We start from the raw sequence: 18,099 nt of genomic DNA on the forward strand, positions 1-18,099 counted from the left end.
CGTGACTTTAACGCCATTAAAATGCACCGTCTCACTTTGTGAACGCCAGTGAGTACCATTGAATTTCTAGTTATGCTGATATTGAAGCTGTTGTCATTTCATTTAATTTTGTTTATTATTTTTTTATTCCTAGGGTCCTCCTGCATTGGTGCTGAGACATTTATATTGAGCTTTGACTGAGAGGTTGTCAACAACCACATCACTTTCTTCACATCTGCCTGATGTTTGGCAGTTACTACTGCTTCAACACAGACTACCTGGTAAAACTGCAGTCCGCACCTGAGTTCCTCCAACGGGAACAATTGAAACACCTTTTAAAGGTGTTTCTCTTCAATAAATCCGGGAAGAAGAGTAAAAAAGTGTTATTGGTCAGTCCCAGAGTCTTGACACTGATCTCAGACCTTGCCAACCATCAGTGGACCTACCAATGATGTGATAAAAGGTACATTTGATATGATATACACTGCAGATATTTTGTTGTTAAGGTTGTGTACCTATTAAATCTGTCCACTCATTTTGCTCACTGCAATCATTTTAAAAAGAAACAAAACTAATTTTGTTCTAACTCTTTTTCTCTCTCTCTCGTGAAGGAGTTTCTTCTCATCTACAGAGGCACCAAAGTTGAGTGTAAAAAGAAGAAAATAATCGCTGGCTTTTTCAAACTGTTACAGTTTGTAAGTAGAGTGTTTCTACGTTTGATTGTGCTGGCAAAGTTGGAAAAGTTTGGTCTTCAAATAAAGAGTTTGTATTGAAAAGTACTACGGTGAATGTTTTTTGTGATTTTTGGAATAAATTAACTAATTTAACAATATTAATTCATGTGCTGTGTATGAAGTTTACAGAAAAAAGTAGGGCTGCACTACATAACGATTAAAAATGCACATCCTACATTTTCAGTATCACGCATTTACTGTAATTTTTAGGGAAATTTCTGTTTGGACCTTAATGTTCGCAAGAATCTATGGTATCTTTTACAGAATAAATTTGTAGCTTAAAATTTATACCGTTAATTGTACCGTAAATTAACCACGGCTGCCAGCATTGTACTGTTAAAATATAAATATTCCAAATATGTCAATTTTAAATTAAAACAATGTATTTTTCACATAATAGAACTTTATTTTTTACAGTAAAATACTAAAATACAAACATTTTTTACCGCAAATGAAGAAACTGTTTTACTGTAATTTTACGGCCCTTTTTCGGCAACCACGGCTGCCGGTACGTTACCGTAAAAACAGCAATTTTTTTTTTACAGTGTGAGCTACAAACATGTCAACATCTGTGAGTGAGTTTTACTTTCTCTAACCTTTTCTTTAAATGTGCTTTGTTTTAAAGGTTAGTGCAGTAGTAAAATGCTTTAACAAACAAAGGAAAATGATGTCACGTCGTAGTTCCCTGTTTTACAACAGTGTAGAAATGAAGGGTTTGTGAATGGAAACAGTTGTTCGTTGGTATGTTTTATATTTTACTGCCATCCATTAGTCCTGTGTTGCTGTTTTACCGACTACACCAGTGTTTCCCAAACCTTTCCCATACTTTAAAAGTCACAAACCTTCACAACCCAAGTCAATAGACATTATTTGTAAACTCCTGGGAAACATGATGTGAGACGACCCAAATAAAAAAACTCTTGGGACACACCTGAGGGACGTGACCCAGTCTTTGGGAAACAATGGACTACAGTGATGTTAGATTTCTGATCTACACTCAAAATACAACAATCATAGGACTAGACTTCAGGGAAGACTGAGCCGAAGAAAAAAAAAAATCCTGTCTTCCACAGCTGGTTGATGTGTTGTTGAGTTTCTCAGAGTTGACCCTTGACCTCCACTTTATAGCCTCACATCGCTCACACTGAAGCGGTTGGGAAAGGGAGTAACACAACCATGACAAAGACCGAGACAAAAAAAAGAGTGAATTAATAAAAATTATTTAAAACCAAAGTGAAGGTGATGACTGATGACAGCAGGAAGAGCAGATTACCAAAGATGGTGATGATTCGAGCAGAGCCGGCGACTCATGACACGCCGAGCTCTAACTGGACCAAAGCTCTTACTGTATGTTGGAACGTCTCAAGTTCACCAGAGGGAGGGGCGTGGCCGTGTGAAGGTGCACTCAGGGTGTTTTGCCTCATCTTAAGTGCACAATAACAAGCACCAGCGGAAGGGTGCGGGGGGGTGGGGTGATGTGAGCGGTCAAAGTGCACTTCAAGTGCTGCAGTGACCCTTATATTTAAACACATTTAATGCCCGCACACAGTCAACCATTGTTTAAGAGCCGGGCCTCTGTGATGACGTAAAGACAGGCTGCTTTGTCCAGACTCCAGGCAAACACTTGAAGTGTGTACAGCAGAGTACTACAGTGGAATATTTAAGACCCGACTGTGTACTGCAAAGACAGCAGGACCAGCTGGTTATAAATACTAATCTACTGTGTTCAATCAATCGCCATTTTTCCACTCGCCTCTGTCACGCTGTCCCCCTCTCTGTCCCTCACTGGGTTTTATAACAGTAATATAAAATGTTTTCTTAATTACTATTATTTTAGATTATCAATATATTTGTTTATATCTATGTTTTTGATGTTTAGATGGGGGGGAATTAACCCACCCATCCATCCATCCATCCATCCATCCATCCATCCATCCATTCATTCATCCATCCCTCTATCATCCATCCATCCATTCATCCATCCCTCTATCATCCATCCATCCATTCATCCATCCCTCTATCATCCATCCATCCATCCATTCATCCATCTCTCTATCATCCATCCATCCATCAATCCATCCATCCATTCATCCATCCCTCTATCATCCATCCATCCATCCATCCATCCATTCATCCATCCATCCCTCTATCATCCATCCATCCATCCCTCGATGAATCTATCAATCCATCCATTCCTCCATCCCTCCCTTCCTCCCTCCCTCTCTCCATCCATCCATCCATCCATCCATCCATCCATCCATCCATCCATTCATCCATCACTTCCTCCCTGCTTCCCTTTCCTCCCTCCATCCATCCACCCCTTCTTCCATCCATCCATCCATCCATCCATCATCCTTCCATCTCTCCCTCTATCTATCCCTCCCTCCATCCAATCCTCCATCCCTCCATTCCTCCGTCCATCCCTCCATCCCACCATCCCACATCCCTCCATCCATCCCTCCATTCCTCCGTCCATCCCTCCATTTATCCATCCATCCCTCCATTTATCCATCCATCCATCCATCCACTTGGATGTGACATAATATGGTTAAAAACACAACAGTTCTTCAGAAAATAAAACCATATGAGGGGAAAAAAAAGTCCTGAACTCTAAACCCCGTACGGACCATTAAACTCTGTGTGGGACAGAGTCAAACACCTGGACTTCCTGAGCATATTTACAGTGTAAACATGCATCAGTGAGCTGGCTCAGATCCATCAAAGCACCCTAATATTTTCTTTTAACCCAAATCTAACCTGAGACTTTATCTGATCCTGATCCTGATCCTGATCCTGTCTGTGCATCTCCAGTCTGTAATTAAACGGTGTCAGCTGCAGCCAAGCAAACAGAGCAGAGAGGGTGTCATCAGAGGTGAGGCAGAAACACCAGCAGCCTGTTCGTACCACTTGAAACTCAAACACTTGAAACTCTTCACACTGTGATATGGTCTCTCCAGGGTGTTGCTCAAGTGAGGGTTTTTTTTTTGGCAAGAAAACCTGCCGTCAGAGACCGGAGACATTTGTCAGACATCACTGCTCTTAAAGGCTGCAAGGTGTCAACATTAAAACGCATGTTGATCTGCAGTGGAATGTTTCTAGAGTGGGGGAGAAAAAAAGTTACCATTTCACTTCAGTTACTTATGGTTTATTTATGTCTGTCTGGTGAATCAAAGGAAACTGTCCATCCTAGGTGGACAATAAAAATATTTTTGAAAAATAATTGCTTGATATAGTGTAGAGAATATAGTCAATGTAGTACAGTGGAAACTCAAGATACGAGCAATTCAAGCAATTTCTTGCTTCGAGATACGAGTAAAGATTTAAGATACCAGCACGCTTACAGACGCCGACGCTAGGTGGCCGAGCACTCGGAGCAGCTGAACTCATCTCCCCCGAGTCTTCCGTATTGAGTTTGCGTTATCTACGTGATTTTCTCTCTGCTTTGTGCATTATTGTTCATCATAGTGATGAGTCCTAAGAGAGTGAGTGGTAAGGATGGTGGTGAGAAGAAGAAACACATGATGACCATGGAAATAAAGTAGGAAATTGTCAATAAATATGAGCGTGGTGCTGCTAAAGAAAGAATACAAATTGAGCAAAAAAAAAAAGTTAAGTTAATTCTAAGTCTATGTAAGTTACGTAGTGTACGTGTAAGTAAGCTACGGAATCAAGTGTCTACGTACGGGCCAACTCTCTTCCCTCCTCCTCCTCCCCCACACATGCCTCCATTAGCCTCTACTGTATCGTCTGTCTCGAAGAACTCATAATTAAAACCACATTTTATTTTATATCACAGGAATCCTTTGATACTATAATTTTTGTGTTTTTTCCACTGTTATTAGCACTAATAAGGGAATTTGTTTAGAGGGAAGGGATTCATTTTAATTTTTGTTATTTCTTATGGGAAAAAAATGATTTGAGACACGAGCATCTCGAGTTACAGGATGGTTCTGGAACAGATTATGCTCATATCTCCAGGTTCCACTGTATTTGATAGTGAAACAAACACAAACAGTGTGTTCACCTACTGTAGTTTCATCACTGTGCCACAGCTACAGGGTCCGTGAAGGTTGTTTGAAAGCATTCTTGGAAATGACTGTCTGAGGCAGGAGTTGATAAAATGATCAAATTAACCAAAAACTCTTTTTCACTAGTTGAATGAATGTTTAAGAAATAATTATTCATGACATAGTTCTGACATTTGCTTCACTGTGAGTCTTTCATTTTTCACTCCTCTTTAATGAACTCCTCTCTCTGGTAGTTGTCATCTCAGCAGGTTGATGTTTTTTTCAGCCTGTGTCAAATACTTCCTCACTGTGCATTTTCTCCTCTCCTGTAGACTCCTCTGCTCCCCTCTCTCCCTGGAGTAATATGTGTAGCAATGCCATGATGTTTACCTTGGTTCATCTCCTTTTTACTCCCTTTTGTATTCCCCCCTATTGCCCTCCCTTTGATAAATTACACGATCCACTCCCCGCTGTCACATTCATTGACACAGCTGTTTGCTTTAACTTTAAACACTGCGATTCTTACAACACTAAAAGTCTCATTAAATGAAGGAAATAAAATCACAATCACATCAGTGCAGGAACTCTCCTGCATGAGCTATGTACCCCTTAGGGGGCCCGTCCCCCACTTTGAACCTCTGTAGGCAGTAAAAGGTTTTTTTTTGTTTACGGACTGAAATGATCCAGCTGCTGGAGATCAAACATCACGTACCAGGTGTACCAGTTGTACCAGGTGTACCAGGTGTACACAGATGTTGTTAATGAACTCAGGTATTAAGCCATATGTTGTAATGAAACACCCTGCAGTCTTATGACTTGAAACTTCTTCTGAAGTCCTGGTTTTCTTGAACAGAAAATCCATGTCAGCTGTTCTTCCTGTTTGTTTGGAGCCCAGTTATAAGGTGTCGACAGGAAACGTTTACAGGCCAACCCGTTATTAGGGCTCAGTCCCGTGTCCTGCTCCACTATTAACCCACTCTTGGTTCTCTCTTGTGTTGCCAGACATTGTAAGGCTTGTCTGATTGGACCATGGCCCTGCTCTGCACTTCAGGGTGGTTTTGGGGTGCACTGGTCCTCTGAGAGAACAGAGCCGGTCATCTGGCACCCATCAGAGGGGAGGAAGAGGAGGTCGACAAGTGAAAAGCTGGTCCAAAAAAACAGGGTGCAGGAGGAGGGGAGAGAGCAAGAGAGAGTATCGGGACAAAGCGATAAAGACAAAAGAAAGATAAGGCCAACAGGGGGCGGGGCAGGACTGATGGCCTCTTTGTTATGAAGCCCTAAAATGGAAGCAGAAGGAATGTAAACGTAACAAAAAGCAAGATAGTGTTGTATTATCTGACTGTAACCGGGGTGAGTGGAGAGTGGCGGACAGGTCGGGAGATAAAAGTGCCGATGTTGGATGAAAGCTTGTCAATGTGAACATTTTACAAAGTTAAAGCAAACCTCTGTTGTTGACATTTCCGAAAAATGAAAGTTCAAGTTGAAGACAAATGATTCATGCTTTACGTCAGGTTTAAATAATGCGTATTTGTCTCATTGTCCCCAGAGGTCTTTTAGAGCCCCCTGCCTATGGACTATGTCCTTAACAGCAAGTTAAATGCAATACATTATTGTTTCCCAAAGACTGGGTCGCAAGATATTTTTTAGGGGTCGTCTCGCATCATGTCACCCAGGAAGTTTACAAATAATGTCTATTGACTTGGGTGGCGAAGGTTTGTGACTTTTAAAATATGGGTCCCCAGAAAAAAGGTTTGGGAAACACTGAAATACACAATGTGTAGCGTTGGCCCTCAAATGGCGGCCTACGGTCTGCATCGAGCCCACAAACCGCATCTTTGTCTTTCTTTCCTTTTACAGCCGCACATCGTGTTTTGGTTTAATCAGCACGTTAAAGGGCCGTCATCTGCTGTGTCAGTTGTCAGCTGACGCAGCCCCCTCTCCAAACCTCGGTCTCTTTTTTGTGTGTTTTTAACGCAGCTGAGATCCTTTGTTCTGCACAAGTGCTGCTGTCGAGGTCTTTGTTTGTCTGTTGATCAACACATTTTTGTTGCTTGACTGTTTAGGCAGAAACTTATCAACTCATTGAAAAAACAAAAACCCCATCGTGCTGACAACGAAGGCTATTTGTTTCCTGGGTGGTGGGGGTGAAAGGTCAAAGGTGGCGGTGGCGTACAGCTCAGGACTTTCTCGTCACCAGTGAAAACAGGGAACAGTGGTGGTTGTAAACCATGTGGGCCAGACTGTCAGCAGGATTATCAGGAGGCTGGTGGGACCCTCACACTGCTGGTTTCAGAAGCAAAGCTGAGGACCACCACAGTTTGGTGATTACCCCGTGACCTCTGGTGGCCTTGGGGGCCAGCGGGACTCCAGGGCAGAGTCTGAGTTTGATTTGTGTGTTTGTCTGTGTCGTTGGTCGCCAGGATGGCAGCTACTGTGCTAATAACATCAGAGGATGTAGATGTGGGAAGGAAAAGTGGGGAGAAGGAGCAGTCTGAGGATAAGACGAGGAGGAGGATGTAGATATGGTCGTGACGTCTGAATCCACCTCAGTCCACACACAGGAATGTGAATGTCTGTGTTTAGGGCTGATGACTGAGGGCAGAGCAGCCAGAGTTAGTGGGTTTATCAATAAGTGTGTGTGTGTGTGTTATCTGGGAAAGGCTTGTGTGAGGTGGGCAGCACTAATGTGCAGGAATGATTCCACAGTGGCTTTGTGGATGCACGGTGTCACAGAGAGACAGCTCTCTGCTCTTAGAAAACTAGGAAAAACCAAATATGTTTCTTTAAAACAGTGTTTCTCAAACTTTTTTTCTGTGGACCCGTATTTTAAAAATCACAAACCTTCACGACCAAAGTCAATAGACATTATTCGTAAACTCCTGGGAAACATTATGCGAGATGAGCCCAAAAAAACAATCTTGTGACCCACCCAAGGGCCGCGACCCAGTCTTTGGGAAACAATGCTTTAAAGGACTCTCTCTGCATGTTGTTAAACACACTTAGAAAACACATTCAACTGTGGGATCGTACATCTCACTGTAGTGAGGGTTACCGTCTGTACCACCTTCCCCAGGTCGTTGTCCCCTTAATGTAATAAATATACACAAAATGGTTGCTTTGAAATGATGCAGTATTTGTTACCAAGGTATTTTCTCGAGGAGTGTCGACTGTATCAGTTTGACTAAAAAGCTGCATCATGGGACAAAACAGTGTTTAAAACAACATCATTTCCTTTTGAAAATTAGAGTGTTTTTTCACTCACTGTTTTTATATGGATATTCAGTCTCTTCCTTTTTTTAGCCGTCTTCCTCCTATATTTGTTGTCTCTCCTTGGAAATGTTGTTTTGTCTGTATCACTTCCATTTAGACCATTTCTGATAAGGCTTCAGTGAAAGAGAAAACCTAAAAGGCTTCCTACACAAGTCTCCTACTTTCTATGAAAAAAACAAAAAGAAATGCACAGGTTGTAATGCATTGATGTAGGAACTGCCATCTAAATAAAATAAAATAAATTAAGAATTAAATTGAATTAAGTATGCACAGAGACATTTGATTTGGGGGTGTTTGTCCGTGTCATTGGTCACTGGTATGGTCGCAATAAAATAAAATAAAATAAATTAAGAATTAAATTGAATTAAGTATGCACAGAGACATTTGATTTGGGGGTGTTTGTCCGTGTCATTGGTCACTGGTATGGTCGCAATAAAATAAAATAAAATAAAATAAAATAAAATTAAATTAAATTAAATTAAAAAATCGGCACTTTGACCCAGAGGCAATGTCTCTGTCATTGGTGTAGAACCCCAGGGTTCACCTCCTGGGTAAGATCAAATCCTGGTTGGTACCTTCCAGTGAACTCACCACCTGCAGGAAGGTTTGGGGGGGTTGGTATGGTGCAGTGTGATTTGGGTGGTGGTCATTGAGACTGCTGCCCCCACGACCCGGTAACGGATAAGAGGATGAAAATGGATGGATGGATGGAAAATAAAATAAAATTGTGTATGCACTGAGAAATTCACAAAAACTTGATTAAAAATAGTTTATTAACCAGACAATGATCGTAGTTGTAACTTCTATGTTAAGGCTTAACACGTTATTAACTTAGCTGGTTTTCGGGGGCCCACCTCTTTATCTGTTTATGAAGGGTTCACTTCCTTCCTTAATCTGGCTGTTAAGTGTCTGCCATCATTAAAGCTGTGTCTCGACCATGGTCTGATTTCTGCTGGAGACTGGAGGCTTTGATCAGAGCAACAATCTGACTACAACAGCTTCCTCTTCTCCCTGATGTAACTGACGGGGAAGCCTGATTGCTGCTGCTGCTGCTGCTGTTGCTGCTGTGTTTATGTGTTTGTGATGTATTTAGAGGGGGCACCAGAAAAGAACAGGATACAAAATTAGACCCTTATTTAAGCTGCACCCCACATGTGACCTGGGTCGCAGACTTCCTGAGTCTGGAGTTTGGCTGACCTGACATTGGCAGATGGTAATGACCGGTCCTTTGACTCCCACCTACCTGAGTGTAATTGCTCAGTGCAGTAAAACACAAGTCTGTGTCTGGGTGTTTGCCTCAGCAAACACTCCCAGTCATGCACTGAAGCATGGAGCAGGACTTATCAGGGGGGAAATGATGTGGAAAATGAAGCTGCGAAGAAACTGAGGAGTTGTACGTTTTATTTATTTTACATTCGAAAATCTGGAATATAAACATAAATAATTAAACAGAGCACAATACCAAGAAATAACACATTTATTAGTTTGTGAACAGAACATCCCTTTCCCTCATTCTCTCTGAAAAAAAAATAATTAGGGATGTCGGATATTAACTTTTTGCCAATATTCTCATATGCTCACACTTAATTTCCGATACCGATATTTAACGATTTAGGCTAGGTAAAGCCTTTAGGCTAATATTTATTTATTTATCTGTACAAACCACTGTATAAGTATGTGATCAATTAAATGAGCTGCAATGCTGCCATCTAGTGACCTTCGCTTTAATATAGAATCGTTTATCCACAAAACTATTTTTAGGGCACACATCATTTGACAAAACCCTGGCATTACATTATCTGGTTTTCATTATTAGTGGAAAAACCGATAACGATTCTTACAGACATCACATAATATGCTAATATCGGGTCGATAATATTGGTAAATATTATCAGACATCCCTAGCTATAATTATTTTTGACACTGTTTCTGTTTTTTTCATCGTATTTATTTTGTCTAAACCTTCGGCTGATCTCTGTCTTTTCATGTCTCCCTAGCAGCCGTCGACTGTGTGGTGGGCTCCTGGGGTTCATGGTCTTCATGTTCAGCTCCATGTGGCGTTGGCAGCACTGAAAGGAGTCGCCAAGTGTCAGTTCCCCCCAGAAACGGAGGCAGACCCTGTCCAGATCTGAAACAGCGTCGGGGGTGCCTCGGAAACAACGCTGTATGCAGCACAGCCAAAGGTCAGTCACCAGGGTGAAGTGGTTCTCAGGGTGGGTGATCCTCCTCCCCCCTCTCCCCCCACACCCTCGCTACCAGCAGACCTCAATAGTTTTCCACTTTAAGCAGACATCTGTGTTGAATCCTTATCTGTTCGCAGTTGCACAACTTTGAACATCCAATGTTTTTTTTATGCTCATCCAAATCATTGGTCATAAAACAGCGGAAAGAAGTCCACGCTCTNNNACCAGGAAGGAAAAATGAAAAACAAGAGAGTGGAGTAAATGAGTCATGGAGCTGTGTTTGTTTCCGTTTACTGATACTAAAAAAACTGAACTAACATTTGCAGTTTAAACAGTTTTCACACTGTAAACCTGATATTAATTTTTGAACACCTTGACCTTCAGAGGTGGCGAAGATCCTGCCCGATTCTTTCAAGAGGAACTTCAAAGACCCTTGGAGACGACCTCACATGCTGATGAAGGAGGAGAAGGCCAGGTACGCAAACACACACACAGGAACACACACACACATACCCAGGACAGCTGAGTGCTGACCCTCAGCTCAGGCTTTTGGAGCGCACCCAGACCTCAGAGGGCGTAATTATAGCCAAGTGTTGAACAATCATGTGTGTCTGGTTCTGCAATTATGGGACGACAAAAGTGTTTAGCTTGCCAGAAAGAGACAAGTTTAATTTTATCAAACAACTTTGACCACATTGTACTCATCATCACTGCAGTTCAGTCTTTCCAAGTGGACTGGGTCTCACTTTTCCTTCCAAATTAACCTTGTTTTCATGTTGTTTTGAAAGTCCCGTTGACATCAACTTCGAAAAATGACCGAGTACCATGACCAAGCACAGAGAGGTGGATTTGTTTTGGCTGTGTAACATGAACTGCTGTCACTGAATATTAACATCATGAGGCGACCTTTACAGATAAGCTCTCAACAGTCCGTGTTAAAGGTGAAGCCTGAGTGCGTAGATATCTTCTCTGATCTGTGTTACTGTAATCAGAGAGGAAGAGAGTTCTGGAAGAGACAAGGGAATAAAAACCATTCCTTGTTTTGACTGAAACACGGGGCCTTGGGAGATCGGATGTTAGTGACTAATGAATGTGACAAATGGAGGTTCCACACGGACGGCTGCAGCACAGATGGGTAGAACGCTGCTCCGTTCTACTGAGGACTGACCTGGGAAGTGATGAGATAATGGTGACAGGCAAAATCTAATGGTTGTCAGGGATTGCAGATTGATACATGAATTAATTTAATTAATCTTACAGAATTACCACTGACATATCTGGATTTCTAGAAACAGTAATGCATTTACATCAACTTAATTTCCCTTTGGGATCAATATCTGTCTGTCTGTCTATCGGTCTGTCTGTCTGTCTGTCTGTTTGTCTGTCTATCTGTCTGTCTGTCTATGTGTCTATCTGTCTATCTGTCTATCTGTCTGTCTGTCTATCTGTCTATCTGTCGGTGTGTCTGTTTGTCTGTTTGTCTGTTTGTCTGTCTATCTAATCTATCTGTCTGTCTGTCTGTCTGTTTGTCTGTCTATCTAATCTATCTGTCTGTCTGTCTGTCTGTCTATTTGTCCGTCCACCTGTCAGTCCATCCGTCTGTCCGTCCATCCATCCATCCATCCATCCACCCACCTATATATCTATCTGTCTGTCTACTAGGAGATGTTGGGGTGAGACAACACCTCTGGGTAAAAAATATTTACATTTAAGCTTTTACATCATTAAAGAGTGGTGAGAGTAAACATAGTTGTGAATTCAATGTGCACCCAGCAGGGGGTGCTATTATCACAGTTTGAATTGCTGTTGAATGAATTGAATGTGCTGTTTTGTGTAAATGTAGTCTTTTCTGTGCATAAAGTTATCATGTACAATGCAAGTACTTTGTTAATTGTTAATTACTGTTCTGAGAAAAAAAGTAAGTGCTGATCAGGCACTGATCTGTAGGGCTACACTCCTGCAATTTGTTGTGACTAAATTTTGCATTTAGAATTTATTAAGTCTACAATTCAGTCTCCTGGTCGGACCCTGATCTGGCCCCTTCTGAAAAACACAATCAGTACAGGGTGTAGTAAACTTATGACTGTCAGTACCCTTCACTCTGACGGAACAGCCTTCAGATAGAATAGATACTGGCAAGCACTGGTTTTTGTCTTTGGTTTGTTTGTTATTCATTTTTTGAAGTTCAGTTTTGTCCAACAGGTGGACATGGACAGATGTAGTTGGACTGATTTATGGAAGCAGATATTTCTTGAGCGGTCTTTACTTGACATGTGTTTCTGTGTAGTAGGGAACTGGCAGTAGAAATGTTCTGACATGGTCCCTTTCTTTTCCCTTACACAACAGTTACTGTGTTTACCTGCGGCTGAAACAGATCAGTGCAGCCTGTAAAGTCAAACTGTGGAGCGCCGCGCTGGTGAGAGAGAAGCTGGTCTGTGCCGAGTGTCAGAGTGACGCCATGTCAAAGTCAGATCGATGTGGAGGTGACGGCCTGGAGGGAACCAGGTAAATAAGACCATGAAACAAACTGATGAAGTGGTCACCTGATGTCTGTGTAGATGTAGTCAATATAATGTAGAAAAATAAGCTCCTGGTAAATGGGTTGATATAATGTATGCATGTTTCCTGAGTAGAAAAATAAAATAAAATAAAATAAAATAAAATAAAATAAAATAAAATAAAATAAAATAAAATAAAATAAAATAAAATAAAATAAAATAAAATAAAATAAAATAAAATAAAATAAAATAAAAATAATTTCTACCAGAAAAAAGATAAAATGGAGGAATGTATACAGTTATTAATATATTAAAACTACATAATCATGTAGACAACATGGTGAAATGGAACACAGTGATTCGCTGTGACAACTCCTGAACAAAAGGGACAACGCCGAAAGGAAAAGAAAAAGAAGAATCATGTATTAAACCCAGTATTTTTTATGTTATATACTGTATGTTCCACTAATACATATAAATAAATAGTTTTTTATATGTGATGCAATAAATACCAGTAAAATCAAGCAACACAATAAACATTTCAACTTTTTTTTCTTCTTCTCTCTGATTCTGTCTGTTTTGTTTGTGACAGAACCTTCTGGTCAGCGGCTTCCCTTCCTGGCTGTCACGGTTCTTGGGTACGAGAGTCATCTTTGAAGAGCTGCCACTGTCCTCCTTACTCTGTGCTCTTCGTGTGAGCTCATACAGGAACCTCAGACACCTGTATAGAGAGACACTCCCCTCCACTCCCCCCCCAGCTCACTGTGGAGTCAAACCAGAATCCTTCCGATCTGGATTTCTGGATGGCATCTCAAAGAGATCATCAGCATATCCTGCCATCTGTCCTTATTCCCTTCATACTCTGTAGTATCTAATCTGTTACCAAGCACACACCTTTTATGATTTCAAATATCTCTCATTCTAAAACACAGCATCTTGTATATCTATTTACCTCCTTTAATTCTTCTCTTTGCTATCTACCTCCAACAATGCAAGAGCATTGGTTAATGCTCAATGTGTAATATATAAATATATATTATTTTGCTTTATACAATAATAACTTTAATTCTTTTTTGTAATATATATATACTGTATCTATCTATCTATCTATATATATATATATATACTGTACTGTACTGTACTGTAATTGTCTTTCACCTAAAGGACCAATCAGGAGACACTTCTCAGTTCTGTCTCAGTTCTGCAGCTCAGACCGTTAGCATTTGTATTCACAGCAACGATCACATATTAATTTTCAGGAGTTAGATGTGTGTCTGCCCACGGAAAAAAAAAAAAAAAAAGAAATCTACCATTATACACGGCAGCACGTGTATCGATAGTCGCTGTCAGTCAAACTGATCGCTTGTTTCTTTTCAATCTGGCACAGAATAGTGACGGCTGTCTCACTTCTATGTCGATGTGACATCACTGTTAAGATTGAGGTTGATTTGACGTATCTGATTTACTGGTGGAATATTGTGAACTTTTCTTTGTTCGTCAAAGCGTGACAGGCAGAACAATTGAATATTCTTCCGCTAGGGGGCAGCAGACGGCTCTGAAAACTAAAAAAAGAAGAAAAAATAACAGAACTGTTGAAGATCTTTGTGAGTGTCTTTCTTCAATTCCTGGAAATATATCAGCGTTGTCTTCAACTAAACAGGCTGAGTGAGTAAATTCGAGATAAAAGATTTTTATATTTTATCACATATACTTTTTAAGAGAATTTTTTGGTGGTGTGCTGTGCATTCCATTTTCTAATGGAAAATATGTGCTGTGGCTCAAAAAGGCTTGGGAAACAGAGGCGTGGGTTTTTCTCAATCTCTATGACACTGATATTTTAGGCATATTAAGATCCATGTTTTCTGCCTTCAACTAACACATCTTTTTGATTGATGTTGAATATATTGGCTCAGTCACGTATTTTAAAAATGACAATTCCCTTTAGAGGTAACTAGACAGTAAAGCATGGTAGTTGATACAGAACACCTAATTGGTAGCTGCAACCGTCCACCAAGTTTCCTCTGAATGTCTGTGAACCTTGGGTTTAAACAAAAAGCTAAAATGGAGTTGGTCCTGAAATGGTGCTGTGTGCTGCAGCTAGGTGGCTCTGTCCATTTCTTACATACGATCACACACACATATTATTTTGCATAACAATGAGAGCCAAGACAATTTTGTTTTTTTAATCAGTGTATTACATCATTATCTGTGTTCACTTTATACCAGGGGTGTCAAACTTATTTTGCTTGTGGGGCCACATTCGGCATAATTAGTGGGCCAGACCTGTACAATCATCACTTAATTACCCACAAATAACAATAAGCCCATGTTTTTACCCCCTTTTATGTAAAGAAGTACATGTGTACTAGATAAATCATCATATTGAATGAATTATAATTTGACAAAACATCATTAACATGTAGTGTTTATGCTTTTGTTCACTTTTAAAATTCAATAAAGCGCGTCTGAGCAAACCGCCTAGCGCATTGTCTCCCAAAGACTGGGTCGGGACCCGCAGGTGGGTCACAAGTGATTTTTTTTTTGGGGGGGTGTCGTCTCACATCATGTTTTCCAGGAGTTTAGGAATGATGTCTATTGACTCTATTCACTATTGGGTCGTGAAGTTTTGTGGGTCCACAGAAAAAAAGTTTGGGAAACATTGCCCTAGCCCGCGGGCCATATGTTTGACACACCTGCTTTATATTTAGGCTTTTTTTTTTTATTTTAATTCTTGCAGTTGTCCAGGTTGTTTTAGCAGCACATCCTGGAACACAGTCATAACAAACAGCTGGGCTGCTCCCTCCACTGAGGAGGTTTCCTCCCATTTCATACCACAGCTTCTTAATTTGCACTTCCTCTCCTTCTCTGTCAATACTTTCATGAAAACATCATCTTTACAGCGGGTTTACAAGAAAACTCTGTGTCAATCCCTGTAAAGACTTTTTTCTCCTAATGAACACCTGTGTACCTGTGTTTGTGTTTATTTATTATACAACAAGTGATGATTTTTATTAGTGCAGCTCATCATAATTGTCCTTTAGGAAAAAATAAAAGACTAAACTGTCATTTCTCTCTTGGTCTTGTTATATTTTTACGACGCGTTTGTTCCTCACTGCGGTCTCATTAGGAAATAGCAGATTTTCATGGACACAGACCAAACATTTGCAGCGTCTGCCCTCAGTAATGCCTGTCATTAGCTCAGCGCTATTAAAATAAATGCCTTACTTTAACCAGTGTTTACAAGCAGAAGTGCGTAGTTGAAAGACAAAAATGTTACTTACGCATGGCGTTTGCCCATTGCCCACATTCTTGACATTTTTACCTGGGGTGTTAATGGGATGACAACGAGTGGAGTGACAGCTGAGGTGTGTAATCATGTTTTTTGGGGAACATTCTCCTGAGATTTGGAGTCTCTGTTTATGATGTAACTGTTAACTGTTATGTGTTTGTGGACACACAACACAAGGTCTGAGGTGTTGGACGGTGTCAATCATGTCTAAGTACATCTTTCACTGCTGTGTGTGTGTGTGTGTGTGTGTGTGTGAGGTGGGCCAGGAGGTGAAACAACAGATAAAACACCTAAAGTTTTACCCTGACACGTGCCACTGAAAGGTAAAGGTAAAAAAATGGTAAAAATTTGATATGTAATTTTATATATATATATATATATATACATATATATATTTATACATACATATATACACATACATACATACATTTAAGTATATAAGTATATATTCACATGTACATGTATATATGTGCGAAAATATATTTATGTATTTATGTATATATCTACAGTATATATGCAAGTATATATGTATGTATATTTACATGTATATACTGTATATGTGTAAATATATGTGTATGTATATATATATATGGATAAAATGTCATATACCTTCTATATGTTTATTTATATACTCTCAAGCCATTGACTGTTAGAGATGACTTTTACTGCAACTTTTTTTTCTGTAACTGTTGGACTATTGCAAAACCTTTTAGTCGCATGTGACTAATAATAATGTGGTTAAAGGGCAATACTACCCCCCGGGACAGAGTGTGGAAATGTTTTCCCAAGCTTTAATGGTCACTTACTGTTCTCATAACTGATGCTTGTTCTTAAGAAAGAAATGAATCACCGTGGTTCTCACACCAATCAAACACTGAGACTGAACTCTGAGCAAATGTCCTGTAGAAAGGAGACCAATACTCAGGGATACTTTTGTGTGTATCACCTCGAGGTATTTGTTCCCCACGTCTCCCTTCCTCCCTGGTCGACTCCCTTCTCTCTCTCTCCCCTATGTCAGCACAACTCTTATTTTTTGTCAGTAGACGACAGTCAGCCTGAGAGTCCAGCTCTGTCCAAGTTGGCTTTGCTCCGCTGCTGCGCTGCTCCTGCTACTGAGTTGTTTTCCAAAGGGCAGGAAGGCCCATCTCTGGCTCAGTGCCTGATGGGCTGCGACAGCAGTGTGTTCTGGGATTAGGACTGTGAAAAAAGGGAGCATTCCAACACCCTCAGCTTTTGTTCGAGCACGGCCACTGTTTGTTTTCTGACTGTGTGGTTATTTTAAAGCACTTGCGCCCATCATAGATGAGGAAATGAGCCCATAAGTTTGTTTGTGGTTGTTGATGGAGGAGTGGTGGGGTCGAGGTCCAATGTCGCTTTGACGGCAGAAACGCAATGATTTAATAATAATCACCTTTAAAAGCGTAAGCAAACTGTTCTAGTAGAATGCTTCCATCTATCTTTAAAAAAAACAACAGGAAATTATATATTTAAAGTGAGACAAACAAACATATTTAAATTCGTAAAAATCCTCAGAAAACCTGCTAACAAAAAGTTACAACAAGTGTGTATGTCATATAATAATATATAAATGTAATAATCTTGTTGCAATTTAGTGACAATTATTTAGTGTGAAACCTGGGCCTGTTTAGTTGAACACAACGCAGATGTACTCGCATGAGTTGAAAAAAGACACACATAAAGGTCACCTTCGTTACACTTGTGTCGCTCTATAATTTCTTTTGACATTTTTATTTAGTGGTGTGAGGTGGAAATGTAAAATATGTGCATGTTTATTCATAAATAAAACATCTGAAAAACTGAAAATATGAAACTAGAGGGGGCTCTCTCTCTCTACCCTCTCTCTCGCTATCCCTCTCTCTCTCTCTGTCTTTCTCTGTCTTTCTCCCTCTCTCTTTCTCTTTCTCTCTCTCTCGCTCTTGCTCTCTCTCTCACTATCTTTCTCTCTACCCCCTCTCTCTATCCCTCTCTCTTTCTCTCTCGCTCCCTCTCTCTGTCTCTCTCTCTCTTTCTCTCCCCCTCTCTCCTCTCTCTCTCTTTCTCTCTCTCTATAACTCTCTCCTCTCTCTCTCTCTTTCTCCCTCTCTATCACTCTCTCTTTCTCTCTCCCTCCCTTTCTCT

General features: G+C 40.4%; 1 protein-coding gene and 1 long non-coding RNA gene across 3 annotated transcripts in view; both read left to right on the forward strand.

Moving 5' to 3' along the window:
• LOC103397758 (somatomedin-B and thrombospondin type-1 domain-containing protein) overlaps nucleotides 1-15,737 on the forward strand; it is a 20,131-nt gene extending 4,394 nt beyond the window's left edge. Inside the window, exons 2-5 of one of the 2 annotated variants that reach the window (XM_017043010.2) lie at nucleotides 9,988-10,173; nucleotides 10,558-10,648; nucleotides 12,520-12,678; nucleotides 13,264-15,737. In XM_017043010.2, coding sequence (XP_016898499.1) covers nucleotides 9,988-10,173; nucleotides 10,558-10,648; nucleotides 12,520-12,678; nucleotides 13,264-13,369 — 542 coding nt within the window. In that variant the 3' untranslated portion in view covers nucleotides 13,370-15,737. The remainder of the gene's footprint in view (nucleotides 1-9,987; nucleotides 10,174-10,557; nucleotides 10,649-12,519; nucleotides 12,679-13,263) is intronic. The other variant, XM_008336128.3, reaches the window with a different exon arrangement.
• On the forward strand, nucleotides 4-678 carry LOC107990252 (uncharacterized). Its single transcript, XR_001761800.1, has 3 exons — nucleotides 4-48; nucleotides 134-442; nucleotides 591-678. It is a non-coding gene; the product is annotated as an uncharacterized LOC107990252 (long non-coding RNA).
• Nucleotides 15,738-18,099: the final 2,362 nt, after the last annotated feature.

This window comes from Cynoglossus semilaevis, chromosome Z, assembly GCF_000523025.1.
Source record: "Cynoglossus semilaevis isolate Cse_v1.0 chromosome Z, Cse_v1.0, whole genome shotgun sequence".
Classification (NCBI taxonomy): Eukaryota; Metazoa; Chordata; class Actinopteri; order Pleuronectiformes; family Cynoglossidae; genus Cynoglossus; species Cynoglossus semilaevis.